The 13,665-nt window shown below is 40.1% G+C and overlaps 1 protein-coding gene across 11 annotated transcripts in view; it reads right to left on the bottom strand.

The window, feature by feature from the left end:
• The window catches only part of LCA5L (lebercilin LCA5 like), a 49,294-nt gene that overhangs the window by 13,249 nt on the left and 22,380 nt on the right, over positions 1-13,665 (bottom strand). For 9 of the 11 annotated variants that reach the window (XM_073231336.1, XM_037014721.2, XM_017677455.3 and 6 more), the window contains 3 exons: positions 3,999-4,080; positions 2,632-2,738; positions 2,365-2,467 (listed from right to left, as the gene is read on the bottom strand). The exons of 1 other annotated variant lie outside the window; for it this stretch is intronic. In XM_073231336.1, coding sequence (XP_073087437.1) covers positions 2,365-2,467; positions 2,632-2,738; positions 3,999-4,080 — 292 coding nt within the window. Of the gene's footprint in view, positions 1,795-2,364; positions 2,468-2,631; positions 2,739-3,998; positions 4,081-13,665 lie in introns of all 11 variants that reach the window. One more of the 11 variants, XM_037014722.2, reaches the window with a different exon arrangement.

The following is a 13,665-nucleotide window of genomic DNA, read 5'->3' as shown; positions in this document are numbered from 1 at the left end:
TATAAGCTCTCCAGGGCAGGGCATTTTGTCTTCACTGCCGTATCCCTGTGCCCACAACAGTGCCTGACACACACATGCTCAAAAACACATTTGTCACATGAATGAACCTTTTTCTAGGACAATGTGGAAAACAGGTGGACCGGTGAGCACAGAAGGCGCTGCAAACGCAGCTGTGGCTCGGCAAGCCGCGCCGCCTGTCGGGGGCTCCGAGGTGAGTCCTGCCCGACCTCTGTGTCATTCACACTTTAGGCCAGTTGGGCCTCCACCCAAGGCCTCTCCACTCTGCTGGCGGGAAGGTGCCCTGCGGCCCTGCTGGCTTTTGGAATTGTTCATTAGCGTCTGTTCTCCCCACAGAGGTCGTGCTTGCCCAGTGTGTGGGTTCTCTTTTTTCATTTCTTTTTAAAATTTTTTTATTAAGGTACTGATATACACTCTTATGAAGGTTTCACATGAAAAAACAATGTGGTTACTACATTTACCCATATTATCACGTCCCCACCCATACCCCAATGCAGTCACTGTCCATCAGTACAGCAAGATGCCAGATTCACTATGTGCCTTCTCTGTGTGACACTGTTCTCCCCGTGACCCCCCACACCATGTGTACTAAACATAATGCCCCTCAATCCCCTTCTCCCTCCCTCCCCACCCACCCTTCCCCACCCCTCCCCTTTGGTAACCACTAGTCCCTTCTTGGAGTCTCTGAGTCTGCTGCTGTTTTGTTTCTTCAGTTTTGCTTCGTTGTTATACTCCACAAATGAGGGAAATCATTTGGCACTTGTCTTTCTCTGCCTGGCTTATTTCACTGAGCATAATACCCTCCAGCTCCATCCATGCTGTTGCAAATGGTAGGATTTGTTTCTTTCTTATGGCTGAATAGTATTTCATTGTTTATATGTACCACATCTTCTTTATCCATTCATCTACTGACAGACACTTAGGTTGCTTCCATATCTTGGCTTTTGTAAAAAGTGCTGTGATAAACAGGGGTGTATATGTCTTTTTGAATCTGAGAAGTTGTATTCTTTGGGTAAATTCCAAGGAGTGGGATTCCCAGGTCAAATGGTATTTCTATTTTTAGTTTGTTGAGGAACCTCTTCATATTGCTTTCCACAATGGTTGAACTAGCTTACATTCTACCAGCAGTGTAGGAGGGTTCCCCTCTGTCTGCCAGCATTTGTTCTTAGTCTTTTTGATGCTGGCCATCCTAACTGGTGTGAGGTGATACCTCATTGTGGTTTTAATCCCAGTGTGTGGGTTTTCACCCAGACTCCCTCTTCCAGTAGCTTGTCATGAAAACAATGGGGCAGTGTCTTCCAAATTCTGAAGGAAAATGAGGTCCAACCTAGAATTTTCTTTCTAGCCAATTATTAATTAAGTGTAAGTTTAGAATAATGCCATTTCCAGATGAAAGGTAGATGAACTCAGATGTATCCGTTCTCAAGAAGCTAGTAGAGGTTATTATGCTCTTGGGACACGGTGGCAGTTACCAAGAAAGAGGACATGGTTTAGGAAACAGAAGACCTGGTAGAGAAGGGAGTTGAAGGAACCTGTTGGGCAATGGTGAAGGGAAATCCCAGCGTGACAGCTGCACAGCAGGGGCTGAGGGCAGACGTCAAGGCCAGAGGCATTAGCTTTACGGGCTGGCGTCACCCTTCTCCGCTACACCACGCAGGTTCCGAATGTTTCTGTGCCTGGTCTGCTGAAGGTGCTGCCCTCTCTCCTGCACTGCAGCCTGCATCGGCTCGCTCAGGACTCTGTTTCACTCCCAGAAGCATTCACTTGGCCTGAGCTCTGTGAAGCAAAGAGCAGGAAATTCTGAGCAGCCCACGCCTTCCAGACCCGCCGAGATGCCACAGCTCCTGTGTGCTCCCGGCTCCCAGGACCACGCCCGGCTCACCCTGGATTGGGCCCCGGTCCATGCCGGGAAGCTGAAGTCAGGTCTGTCCAGCTTCCCTGCTCCTGAAGTCTTCATTAGTGGTGATGTTGCCCTTTACTCGGCTGCGTTTGGGTTTGCTACTTAGTTTATCATAACTGAACACTGCCTAAGGGTAAGGGTACAGCCGCGGATAGGGTAATGGGAGGATAAGCAGCGGAAGGAATGGTGGGCACAGAACTGAAGATGGTGGTGGTTTCTGGTGGGCAGGGAGGGGGTAGGGTCATGGGGCCCGCCGGGTGTTCTCAGGGACACTAAGGTTCTATTAAGCAGGGTAGTGGCTACACAAGTGTTCATTTCATAATTATTCTTTAATTTGTATATATATGTGTTCTATGTATACCTTTACACACACATGCAGACACATATTAATGCACAATTTTTAAAAATCAAGAGAAAAGGAGACTTTTTAAAATTGTTAGAATTACCTTCCTGTTTCCTCTTGGATTCCTCTTGTCTTGGTAGTTTACTCATAGAGTGAGGAGTTGTTTTTTCTTTAAGACCAATGTTCCCTATTATTGTCTTTTTACCCTATAATTTAGAAAAACAGCAAAAACACATTTTTTGGGGTACAGATTTTAAATTGTATTTTAGTCAATAAGTACAAACTTTTTGTGTAGAATGAGTGATTCTTTATAGCCTAGTTTTGTAAAGATATTTCAGTTAGACATTGTGAACATTCAAATTTGTTGTACCTTAGTTGTCAAAGATGGAACATCTTCTGATATTTGGGTTTCCTGGTGTCTCATACTTGTAAATGAAAAACTTTTCCTGTCTGCTTGTACTGATTTTGTTGAAGAGACTACAAAACAGGTACATTATATGTAAGAAACATATTTTACATTTGGGAGCAATATTGCCTTTAAATATTAAATAATTCTGAAGTTTGTAATAAAACAAAACATACTAGACATTTTCTAAACAGTTTCAGTATATGTATAACATTTGCTAGTTTCATTTTATTCCCCTTCCATTTCTCTTGCTTTGCCTTCTTTTGAGTCGCAAAGGTGATGGGTGTCACAGTGGTAGAATACAATGCCAGTGGGCATTGGGGTAGGCTGGCTGTGCAGTTTGGGGGTGCGGCTGTGCCTGCTTGCTGAAGGGATTCAAAACCAGCCATGCAGCTGTTAGAGAGGCACTGTCATCTCCTGTGTCAGAGCTCCTGGTCATCAAGGCTAGAGCACCCACACTCGGTGCAGGGCCACCACCTCTATACTCCACTTTCCCAGTGGTAGTATCCCACTTAAATGACCCCTGGCTGATTTCACCATCTTCTCTGCTGGCTGATATTCTGGAGTATTAATCAGAACTAAAGGCAGGCACGAAATTTGAGGTTGTTGCCTTTAGAAGTAAACATGTAGTTACTTCTATCAAAATAGAGGCCACTGGTCCTTCCGAGCAGAATCTTGTGCTGGGAGATCTGAGGGGAGAAAAAGTGCATCCTGTCTTGAAAGAAAAATTGCTGCTCAGCAATAAAAAGGTAATGACAGTAGCAGCAACATGGATGAATCCCAAAAATGTGATGCTGAACAACAGAAACAGAAGCCAGACACAAAAGTGCGTGTTGTATGACTCCACTTAAGTGAAGTCCTTGAACAGGCAAGTGAGGCTACTGCGACAGAAGGACATCAGTGCTGCCTCCAGCCAGGGACAAGGGAGCCCCAAGGAGCTGGGAATGTTCTTTCTCTATTGGCATGGAAGTCAAACCTACTGAATTTCACACTTAAGGTGGTGCCATTTATTGAGGTAAATTGTACCTAAACTAAAGCTAAGAGATATATTTAGAAAGTTCAGTATTTGGCAGATATTTTGCTTCGGGCTGGAAAGTCATCTACATTCCCCCTGAACTAAGGCACAGAGGGCTGAGCTGGACGTGGGGAGTCAGGAGGACACTTCAGTTTTCCAGCTCTCTCAATGATGTCAACCTCATTATTCTTCCTGAATCACAAAATGTGTTTTAGTGCCTAATCATTTCTTAAAGCATCCATTATTTTGGTGATATAAATAAGGAAAATCTGACTACACCCTTAAACATAGATTTTGAGACATAATTAAGACATACCTTTTGTATAATCTCCATCACGTAAATTTTTAAGTATCCGATTAGTATAGATGTTGTTAATTTCAAGCTCTCGATTCTTCTCCTAAGGAGAACCACAATACCAAATTTCCTATAAATGTTTGCTTTTATCAACCTGGATTTCAGTATTATATGAATAAACTTTATAGATTCTAGCAGAAACAGAAATAGGCCATCTCATTATATATGATTCCTGACATCAAAAAGCACTTTTTAACAGTGACCAACAATTGTGATAGGGACAGTATTTTTGAAGAGTTTGCAAGCCAGCTTCCTTTATTGTATTTTTTCTGTCCCCTGGGTCTGTGCCATGAAGTCTATTTTTTTTGCATGGTCCAGTATAGCAGCCACTAGCCATACTGTGATTTAAATTGATTTAAAATAAAATTAAATATTTTTTTTATGGAGTATATAGCCAATGGTTGTCTAACGTGTTTCTATGTTGACAGTAACTGCACTAGTTGGGGTGAGGATTTAATAATATGGGTAACTGATGAACCACTGTGTTGCATACTTGAAACCAATATAATATTGTGTCAACTACATTTCAATTAAAAATTAAAAAAATTTTTTTAATAAAATAAAATTGCAGTCCTTAGTCACACAACTCATATTTCAAGTGGTCAACAGCTACACATAGCTTATGACCACTGTATTGGACAGTGCAGATGGAACATTTTCTTCATTGCCTAAAGTTCTCCTAGATGAGGCTGCATTTAGACAAGTGTAGAATGTGTCAAGCCTAGAATAAAGACATCATTGTTCAGCTTTACATCCCAGTATTGCTTTTCCAAAGCAAAAGCTTTGAAATCCTGTCATGCTGAGGGAAGAAAATGGTTTTATTAAATACCCATCCACTCCTTAGATGTACATCAAGAGGCAAGCCTGTTAGACTCAAGACCACTGAGTCTTAGTCAAAATCATAGTCAAGAGAAGTGGGCATACATGAGTTAAGGGTTTCTCCCACTGATTAGACAGGACAGCCAGGAGGAAGGGGCCCAGGAATGGGGTCAGAGTGGGGAAATAAAGGGAAAGAGAGACTGGGATAAATCAGACGGGGTTCTGGTCTCCCTGTGCCACTTAGGGTCAAATCTGTAGGCCAAAGGATGTTAAGGGGGGTGAAGAAACATCTGTAGGTTTGGGCAAGTCTGAGTGCAGGAGGCCTTGGCATGGCCCAGGGTTTGAATCCAAACCCCTTAAAGGAGCCCTTTCATTCAGCATGGAGCTAGAATAACATGCTGTTGACCAAGGAGTAAGACAAAGGTCTGAACGCAGTACCTAGGAAAGGGCCAAAAACAGGACTTTCCTCACCTCCACAACCACTGCACGGACAGCCAGGGAACCTGCTTCCCAGGCTCAAGGTTACAGATCCAGGTAAGCCTACAATACAGGCTTCGGGATAGACAGTCTAGCCCAGGCTTAGACAATGGATGCATCTCAAGGCACTGGCATCAACAGTCAGCGAGGGAAGATCAGCAAGATTTGAGCTACTGATGAGGTCAAGAATTTCACCAGCTACAAGCTGTACACACCAGGCGAGTCCTGGGGACCTGACCAGTCAAGATTGTGCTCCTCAGTAGAACCAGACCTAGAGGATCTGCAGGATAGCACATAGCTCAGGGGCTTCTTTCCCTTCACCAATAGAACATGCGCATTTTCCCTTCCTCCTAGATGCTCTCTCCACTGAGAGATGGGAGGTAGGGATGGGGAAAAAAACTCTGCATGTCTGTGAGACAACCTAAAACGGGGCTTTCTCATGAGAGGAGAATGAGACGAGCTTTTATCCATTCTCCATGGGTCGGTGGGGCTTATAAGGAAGTACAGTTCTGTTACAGAAAATAAAGAACATTATGTATTTTTGCATATCTGAATTGTAGGGTGTAGATTTTTTACTTATTTTAATCATAAAATTAATTTGCTACCAGAGGTACATATACGGATAAAATATGAGAATATTAATCTTTTCTAAAATCTAGGTTTCCAGAAGCAAGAGTGTTACAATATATTTCCCCATTTCTTTCCCTTAGCTAGAAAGAACAGAAATGGTGACAGTTTATTACCATGAAAAATTGGTCAAGTATATAGTAAATGTCACGTTTAAGGAGGAGGATATTGTGGAGAACATTTTAGAAAGATTTTTCACCCACACTGGTTAAGAAGAAGGGGCAAGTTTTGATTATCTGGAAAATTCAGTTCTATCTTTGGATTTGGTCTGGATCCTCAGATGGTCAGTATGGATGCACTTCAGCAGCAGAGAGCAGCAGGCGCAGATCAAGAACTGTTGACTGACAAGTGGCTGGTGCAGGGATGGCTGGGATCAGAAGGAAGTAGCAGGAGGATGGTCCTCCAGGCTAGCGACAGATATTTAAGTCTGGGCACCCACCACAGAGCTTAGGCCCTAAATCGAAGACGACAGGTTCAGAACACAACCCAGGATACTTGGGTGGTTGACTTCAATCAGTTAATCAAGAGAAACAATAAGAAAACCCACATTCAGGAATGCTCACATTGTGGAATATTCATAGGAAAAGATGACTCATAAGCTCAAAGGGTTATGAGGAAGCTCACACCATATGGAGAGGCTGTGCGTAGGGTGGTTCTGGCCAACATCACAGCTGAGATTTCAGCTGTTAGCTGGCATCCACTGCAGACATGAGTGAGATTTCAGGTACTTCCAGCCCCCAACCTTTAAACCCCCTTAGTTGATGCCAAGAGCAGCAAAGATCCTTGGGCAAGCCCATCCAAACTGTACATTTGTGAAAGAATTAATGTTATTTTTGGAGCCACTGACTTGTGGAGAATATGCAGCCACAGTAAGTGGAACATTCGGGATTGTATAACATCCTTAAAGTTTCTCTTCCTCTTCCCCCTGGGTCAGTATGGAGATGACCATGAAACATAAAAGGCAGCCTTTTTTTCCCACATGAAACAGGATTGGCAGAAGGTAGTATATCCCCAATGCAGGAAGAAACTAGGTGATAGGCCGTGAATTTAGTGACTGAGCTATGGAAAATGACACAATGGATAATTTCATTTTATATAACACATTTTATTTTGTGTCTTAGTTTTCTTCCACCTTTTTCATCTGTGTTTTGGTTCTGGTTTTGGGAGATTTCCACAATATCCCTAAATTCTTTTTATCTTGTAGCTCTCTGATTGCATTTTGTATGCTGGAAACCATCTTTTCATTTTTACTTAGTGTATTCTGATTTTCTCCATACTCTTAACATCCTTTGATGGATGCAGGCTGCCCACTCGTAGGGCCGGCTCTCCGGGGACAGCGACAAGCCTACAGGGCTGCTGCTCTGCTGCTTGTCTTCTTGCTGCTGCCTCTCCTCAGAGACCTGGTTCCTTTAACATACTCAAGAAAGAGGGGCTGGTTTATTTTACTAAAGAGCTTTTTTTTATTAAGGTATCATTGATATACAATCTTATAAAGATTTCACATGAGCAACATTGTGATTATTACATTCATCCATAGTCCCCCCCAGCCTCCACCCAATTGCAGTCACTGTCCATCAGCATAGAAAGATGCTACAGAGTCACTACTTGTTTTCTGGGTGCTATACTGCCTTCCCCATGGCCTCCCCCCTACATTATGTATGCTAATCATAATGCCCCTTAATCCCCTTCTCCTTCCCTCCCCACCAGCCCTCCCTACCCCCTTCCCTTTGGTAACTGCTAGTCCCTTCTTGGATTCTGTGAGTCTGCTGCTGCTTCGTTTCTTCACTTTTGCTTCATTGTTATACTCCACAAATTAGGGAAATCATTTGGCACTTGTCTTTCTCCACCTGGCTTATTTCACTGAGCATAATACCCTCTAGCTCCATCCATGTTGTAAATGGTAGAATCTGTTTTCTTCTTATGGCTGAATAATATTCCATTGTGTATATGTACCACATCTTCTTTATTCATTCATCTACTGATGGACACTTAGGTTGCTTCCATATCTTGGGTATTGTAAACAGTGCTGCAATAAACATAGGAGTGCATATGTCTTTTCAAATCTATGATCTTGTTTTCTTTGGGTAAATTCCTAGAAGTGGAATTCCTGGGTCAAATGGTATTTCTATTTTTAGTTTTTTGAGGAACCTCCATATTGCTTTCCACAATGGTTGAACTAATTTACATTTCCACCAGCAGTGTAGGAAGGTTCCCCTTTCTCTGCATCTTCGCTAGCATTTTTTGTTCCTTGTCTTTTGGATGTTGGCTATCCTAACTGGTGGGAGGTGAAATGTCATTGTGGTTTTAATTTGCATTTCCCTGATAATTAGCGATGTACAGCATCTTTTCATGTGCCTATTGGCCACCTGAATTTTTTATTTGGAGAAGTGTCTGTTCATAGCTTTACCCTATTTTTTAATAGGGTTATTTGCTTTTTGGGTGTTCAGGCATGAGAGTTCTTTATTTATTTTAGATGTTAACCCCTTATTGGTTGTGTCATTTACGAATATATTCTCCCATATTGTAGGATGCCTTTTTGTTCTGCTGATGATGTCCTTTGCTGTACAGAAGATTTTTAGTTTGATGTAGTCCCATTTGTTCATTTTTGCTTTTGTTTTCCTTGCTCAAGGAGATATGTTCATGAAAAAATTGCTCATGTTTATATTCTAGAGGTTTTTGCCTATGTTTTCTTCTAAGAATTTTATGGTTTCATGACTTACATTCAGGTCTTTGATCCATTTCGAGTTCACTTTTGTGTATGGAGTTAGACAGTAATCCAGTTTCATTCTCTTACATATAGCTGTCCAGTTTTCTCAACACCAGTTGTTGAAGAGGCTGTCATTTCCCCATTGTATGTCCATGGCTCCTTTATCATATGTTAATTGACTGTATATGTTTGGGTTTATATCAGGGCTCTCTATTCTGTTCCATTGACCTGTAGGTCTGTTCTTTTGCCAGTACCAAATTATTTGGATTACTGTGGCTTTGTAGTAGAGTGTTAAGTTAGGGAGTGTAATTCCCCCAGCCTTATTCTTCCTTCTCAGGATTGGTTTGGCTCTTCGGGGTCTTCTGTGGATCCATATGAATTTTAGAACTATTTGTTCTAGTTCATTGAAGAATGCCATTGGTAATTTGATAGGGATTGCATTGAATCTGTAGATTGATTTAGGCAGGATGGCCATTTTGACAATATTAATTCTTCCTATCCATGAGCGTGGGATGTATTTCCATTTATTGGTATCTCCTTTAATTTCTTTCATAAGTGTTTTGTAGTTTTCAGTGTATAGGTCTTTCACCACCTTGCTTAAGTTTATTCCTAGGTATTTTATTATTTTTGAAGCAGTTATAAATGGAATTGTTTTCTTGATTTCTCTTTCTGCTAGCTCATTGTTAGCATATAGGAATGCAACAGATTTCTGTGTATTAATTTTGTATCCTGCAACTTTGCTGAATTCAGTTATTACTTGTAGTAGTTTTGGTATGGATTCTTTAGGGATTTTTATGCCCAACATCATATCTTCTGCAAACAGTGACAGTTTGACCTCTTCCTTACCAATATGGATGCCTTTTATTTCTTTGTGTTGTCTGATTGCTGTGGCTAGGACCGCCAATACTATGTTGAATAAAAGTGGGGAGAGTGGGCATCGTTGCTTGTTCCCAATCTTACAGGAAAAGCTTTTAGCTTTTTGCTGTTAAGTATGATGTTGGTTGTGGGTTTATTGTATATTGTTTTATTATGTTGCAGTCTTGCCCTCTGTACCCATTTTGTTGAGAGCTTTTATCATGAATGGATGTTAAATTTTTTCAAATGCTTTTTTGGCATCTATGGAGATGATCATGTGATTTTTGTCATTCTTTTTGTTAATGTGGTAGATGATGTTGATAAATTTTCAAATATTGTACCATCCTTGCATCCCTGGAATGAATTCTACTTGATCATGATGCATGATCCTTTTGATGTAATTTTGAATTTGGTTTGCTAATATTTTGTTGAGTATTTTTGCATCTATGTTCATCAGGGATATTGGTCTGTAATTTTCTTTTTTGGTTGGGTCTTTGCCTGGTTTTGGTATTAAAGTGATGCTGGCCTCACAGAATAAGCTTGGAAGTATTCCCTTCTTTTCTACTTTTTGGAAAACTTTAAGGAGGATTGGTACTAGGTCTTCACTAAATGTTTGATGAAATTCAGTGGTGAAGTCATCTGGTACAGGAGTTTGGTTCTTAGGTAGTTTTTTTATTACCAATTCAATTTCATTGCTGGTAATTGGTCTGTTCAGATTTTCTATTTCTTCCTGGGCAAGTCTTGGAAGATTTGTATTTTTCTAGAAAGTTGTCCATTTCTTCTAGGTTATCCAATTTGTTAGCATATAATTTTCATAGTATTCTCTAATAATTCTTTGTATTTCTGTGGTGTCTGTAGTGATTTTTCCTTTCTCATTTCTGATTCTGTTTATATGTGTAGATTCTCTTTTTCTGTTAATAAGTCTTGCTAGGGGTTTATCTATTTTGTTTATTTTCTCAAAGAATCAGCTCTTGGTTACATTGATTCTTTCTATTGTTTTGTTCTTATTTATTTCTGCTCTAATCTTTATTATGTCCCTCTTTCTACTGACTTTGAGCCTCGTGTGTTCTTCTTTTTCTAGTTTCATTAATTGTGAGTTTAGACTGTTCATGTGGGATTGTTCTGAGGCAGGTCTGTATTGCAATATACTTCCCTCTTAGCATGGCCTCCACTGCATCCCACAGATTTTGTGGTGTTATTTTCTTTATTTCCTTTCTTTTCTTCCTTTTGTTTTATTAAGGTATTATTGACATACACTCTTATGAAGGTTTCACATGAAAAAACAATGTGGTTATTAATTCACCTATGTTACGCGTCCCCTTGTACCACATTGCAGTCACTGCCCAACAGTGTAGTAAGGTGCCACAGATTCACTATTTGCCTTCTCTGTACTACACTGTTTTCCGCATGATCCTCCACACCATGTGTACTAAACATATTACCCCTCAATCCCCTTCTACCTCCCTCCCCACCCACCTTCTCCCACCCCTCCCCTTTGGTAACCGCTAGTCCCTTCTTGGAGTCTGTCAGTCTACTCCTATTTTGTTCCTTCAGTTTTGCTTTGTTGTTTGTTATACTCCACAGATGAGGGAAATCATTTGGCACTTGTCTTTCTCCACCTGGCTTTTTTCACTGAGTATAATATCCTCTAGCTCCATCCATGTTGTTGCAAATGGTAGGATTTGTTTCTTTCTTATGTCTGAACAGTATTCCATTGTGTACATGTACCACATCTTCTTTATCCATTCATCTACTGATGGACACTGAGGATGCTTCCATATCTTGGCTACTGTAAATAGTGCTGTGATAAACATAGGGGTGCCTATGTCCTTTTTAATCTGAGAAATTATAGTCTTTGGGTAAATTCCTAGGAGTGGAATTCATGGGTCAAATGGTATTTCTATTTTCAGTTTTTTGAGGAACCTACATATTGCTTTCCACAATGGTTGAACTAATTTACATTCCCACCAGCAGTGTAGGAGGTTTCCCCTTTCTTCACATCTTCACCTGTATTTGTTGTTCTTTTTTCAATACTGGCCATCCTAACTGGTGTAGTTTTTATTTGCATTTTCCTGATAATTAGTGATGTGGAGCATCTTTTCATTTGCCTGTTGACCATCTTAATTTCTTCTTTGGAGAATTGTCTGTTTATATCCTCCACCCATTTTTTAATTGGGTTATTTGCTTTTTGGGTGTTGATGCATGTGAGTTCTTTATATATATTTGGATGTTAATCCCTTGTCAGATATGTCATTTACAAATATATTCTCCCATACTGTACAATGCCTTTTTGTTCTATTGATGGTGTGTTTTGCTGTACAGAAGCTTTCTGGTTAATGTAGTCCCATGTGTTCATTTTTGCTTTTGTTTCCCTTGCTTGAGGAGATGCATTCAGAAAAAAGTTGCTCATGTTTATATTCAGGAGGTTTTTCCTATGTTGTCTTCTAAGAATTTTATGGTTTCATGACTTACATTCAGGTCTTTGTTCCATTTCGAGTTTACTCGAAATGCAGATAGACAGTAATCCAGTTTCATTCTCTTACATGTAGCTGTCCAGTCTTGCCAACACTAGTTGTTGAAGAGGCTGTCATTTGCCCATTGTATGTCCATGGCTCCTTTATCATATATTAATTGACCATATATGCTTGGGTTTATATCTGGGCTCTCTAGTCTGTTCCATTGGTCTGTGGGTCTGTTCTTGTGCCAGTACCAAATTTTCTTGATTACTGTGGCTTTGTAGTAGAGCTTGAGGTTGGGGAACATAATTCCCCAGCTTTATTCTTCCTTCTCAGGATTGGTTTGGCTATTCAGGGTCTTTTGTGGTTCCATAGGAATTTTAGAACTATTTGTTCTGGTTCATTGAAGAATGTTTTTGGTATTTTGATAGGGATTGCATTGAATATGTAGATTGCTTTAGGCAGGATGGCCATTGGTGTTGACATATTTTCATTTGTCTCCTTATATTGCTTGATTTCTGTTTTATTTGATCATTGACCCACTGATTATTTAGGAGCATGTTGTTAAGTCTCCATGTGTTTTTGGGCTTTTTGTTTTCCTTGCATAATTTATTTCTAGTTTCATACCTTTGTGGTGTGAGAAGCTGGTTGGTATAATTTCAATCCTTCTGAATTTACTGAGGTTTTGTTTGTGGCCCAGTATGTGATCTATTCTTGAAAATGTTCTATGTGTTCTTGAGAAGAATGTGTATCCTGCTGCTTTGGGGTGGTGTTCTGTAGATGTCTGTTAGGTCCATCTGTTCTTATGTGTTGTTCAGTGTCCCTGTCTCCTTACTTATTTTCTATCTGGTTGATCTGTCCTTTGGAGTGAGTGGTGTGTTGAAGTCTCCTAAAATGAATGCATTGCAGTCTATTTCCCCCTTTAATTCTGTTATTATTTGTTTCACATATGTAAGTGCTCCTATGTTGGGTGCATAGATATTTATAATGGTTATATCCTCTTATTGGACTGACCCCTTTATCATTATGTAATGTCCTTCTTTGTCTCTTGTTACTTTCTTGTTTTGAAGTCTATTTTGTCTGATACAAATACTGTAACTCCTGCCTTTTTCTCCATATTACTTGCATGAACTATCTTTTTCCATCCCTTCACTTTTAGTCTGTGTATGTCTTTGGGTTTAAAGTAAGTCTCTTGTAGGCAGCATACATGTGTCTATGTCTTTTGATTGGTGCTTTCAGTCCATTTACATTTAGGATGACTATCGATAGGCATGTACTTTTTGCCATTTTAGGCCTTAAGTTCGTGGTTATCGAAGGTTCAAGGGTAGTTTCTTTACTAACAATCTAACTTAAGTCACTTATTGTACTATTTATAACACAATCTTAAGGGTTTTTTCCCTCCCTTTTTCTTCCTCCTCCACTCTTTAAGTATTAGAAATCATATTCTGTATTATTTGTGTATCCTTTGATTGACTTTGTGGGTAGTTGATTTAATTTTGCATTTGCTTAGTAATTAACTGGTCAACTTTGTTTACCATGGTTTTATTTTCTTTGGTAACAGCTATTTAGCCTTAGGAGCACTTCCATCTAGAGCAGTCCTTCTAACATACACAGTAGAGATGGTTTGTGGGAGTTAAAGCCACTCAACTTTTGCTTATCTAGAAATTGTTTAATCTGTGCTTCAAAT

The sequence above is a fragment of the Manis javanica genome, chromosome 3, assembly GCF_040802235.1.
Source record: "Manis javanica isolate MJ-LG chromosome 3, MJ_LKY, whole genome shotgun sequence".
Lineage (NCBI taxonomy): Eukaryota > Metazoa > Chordata > Mammalia > Pholidota > Manidae > Manis > Manis javanica.
The sequence above is the reverse complement of the archived record's forward strand: the minus strand, read 5'-3'. Positions and strand labels throughout refer to the sequence as shown.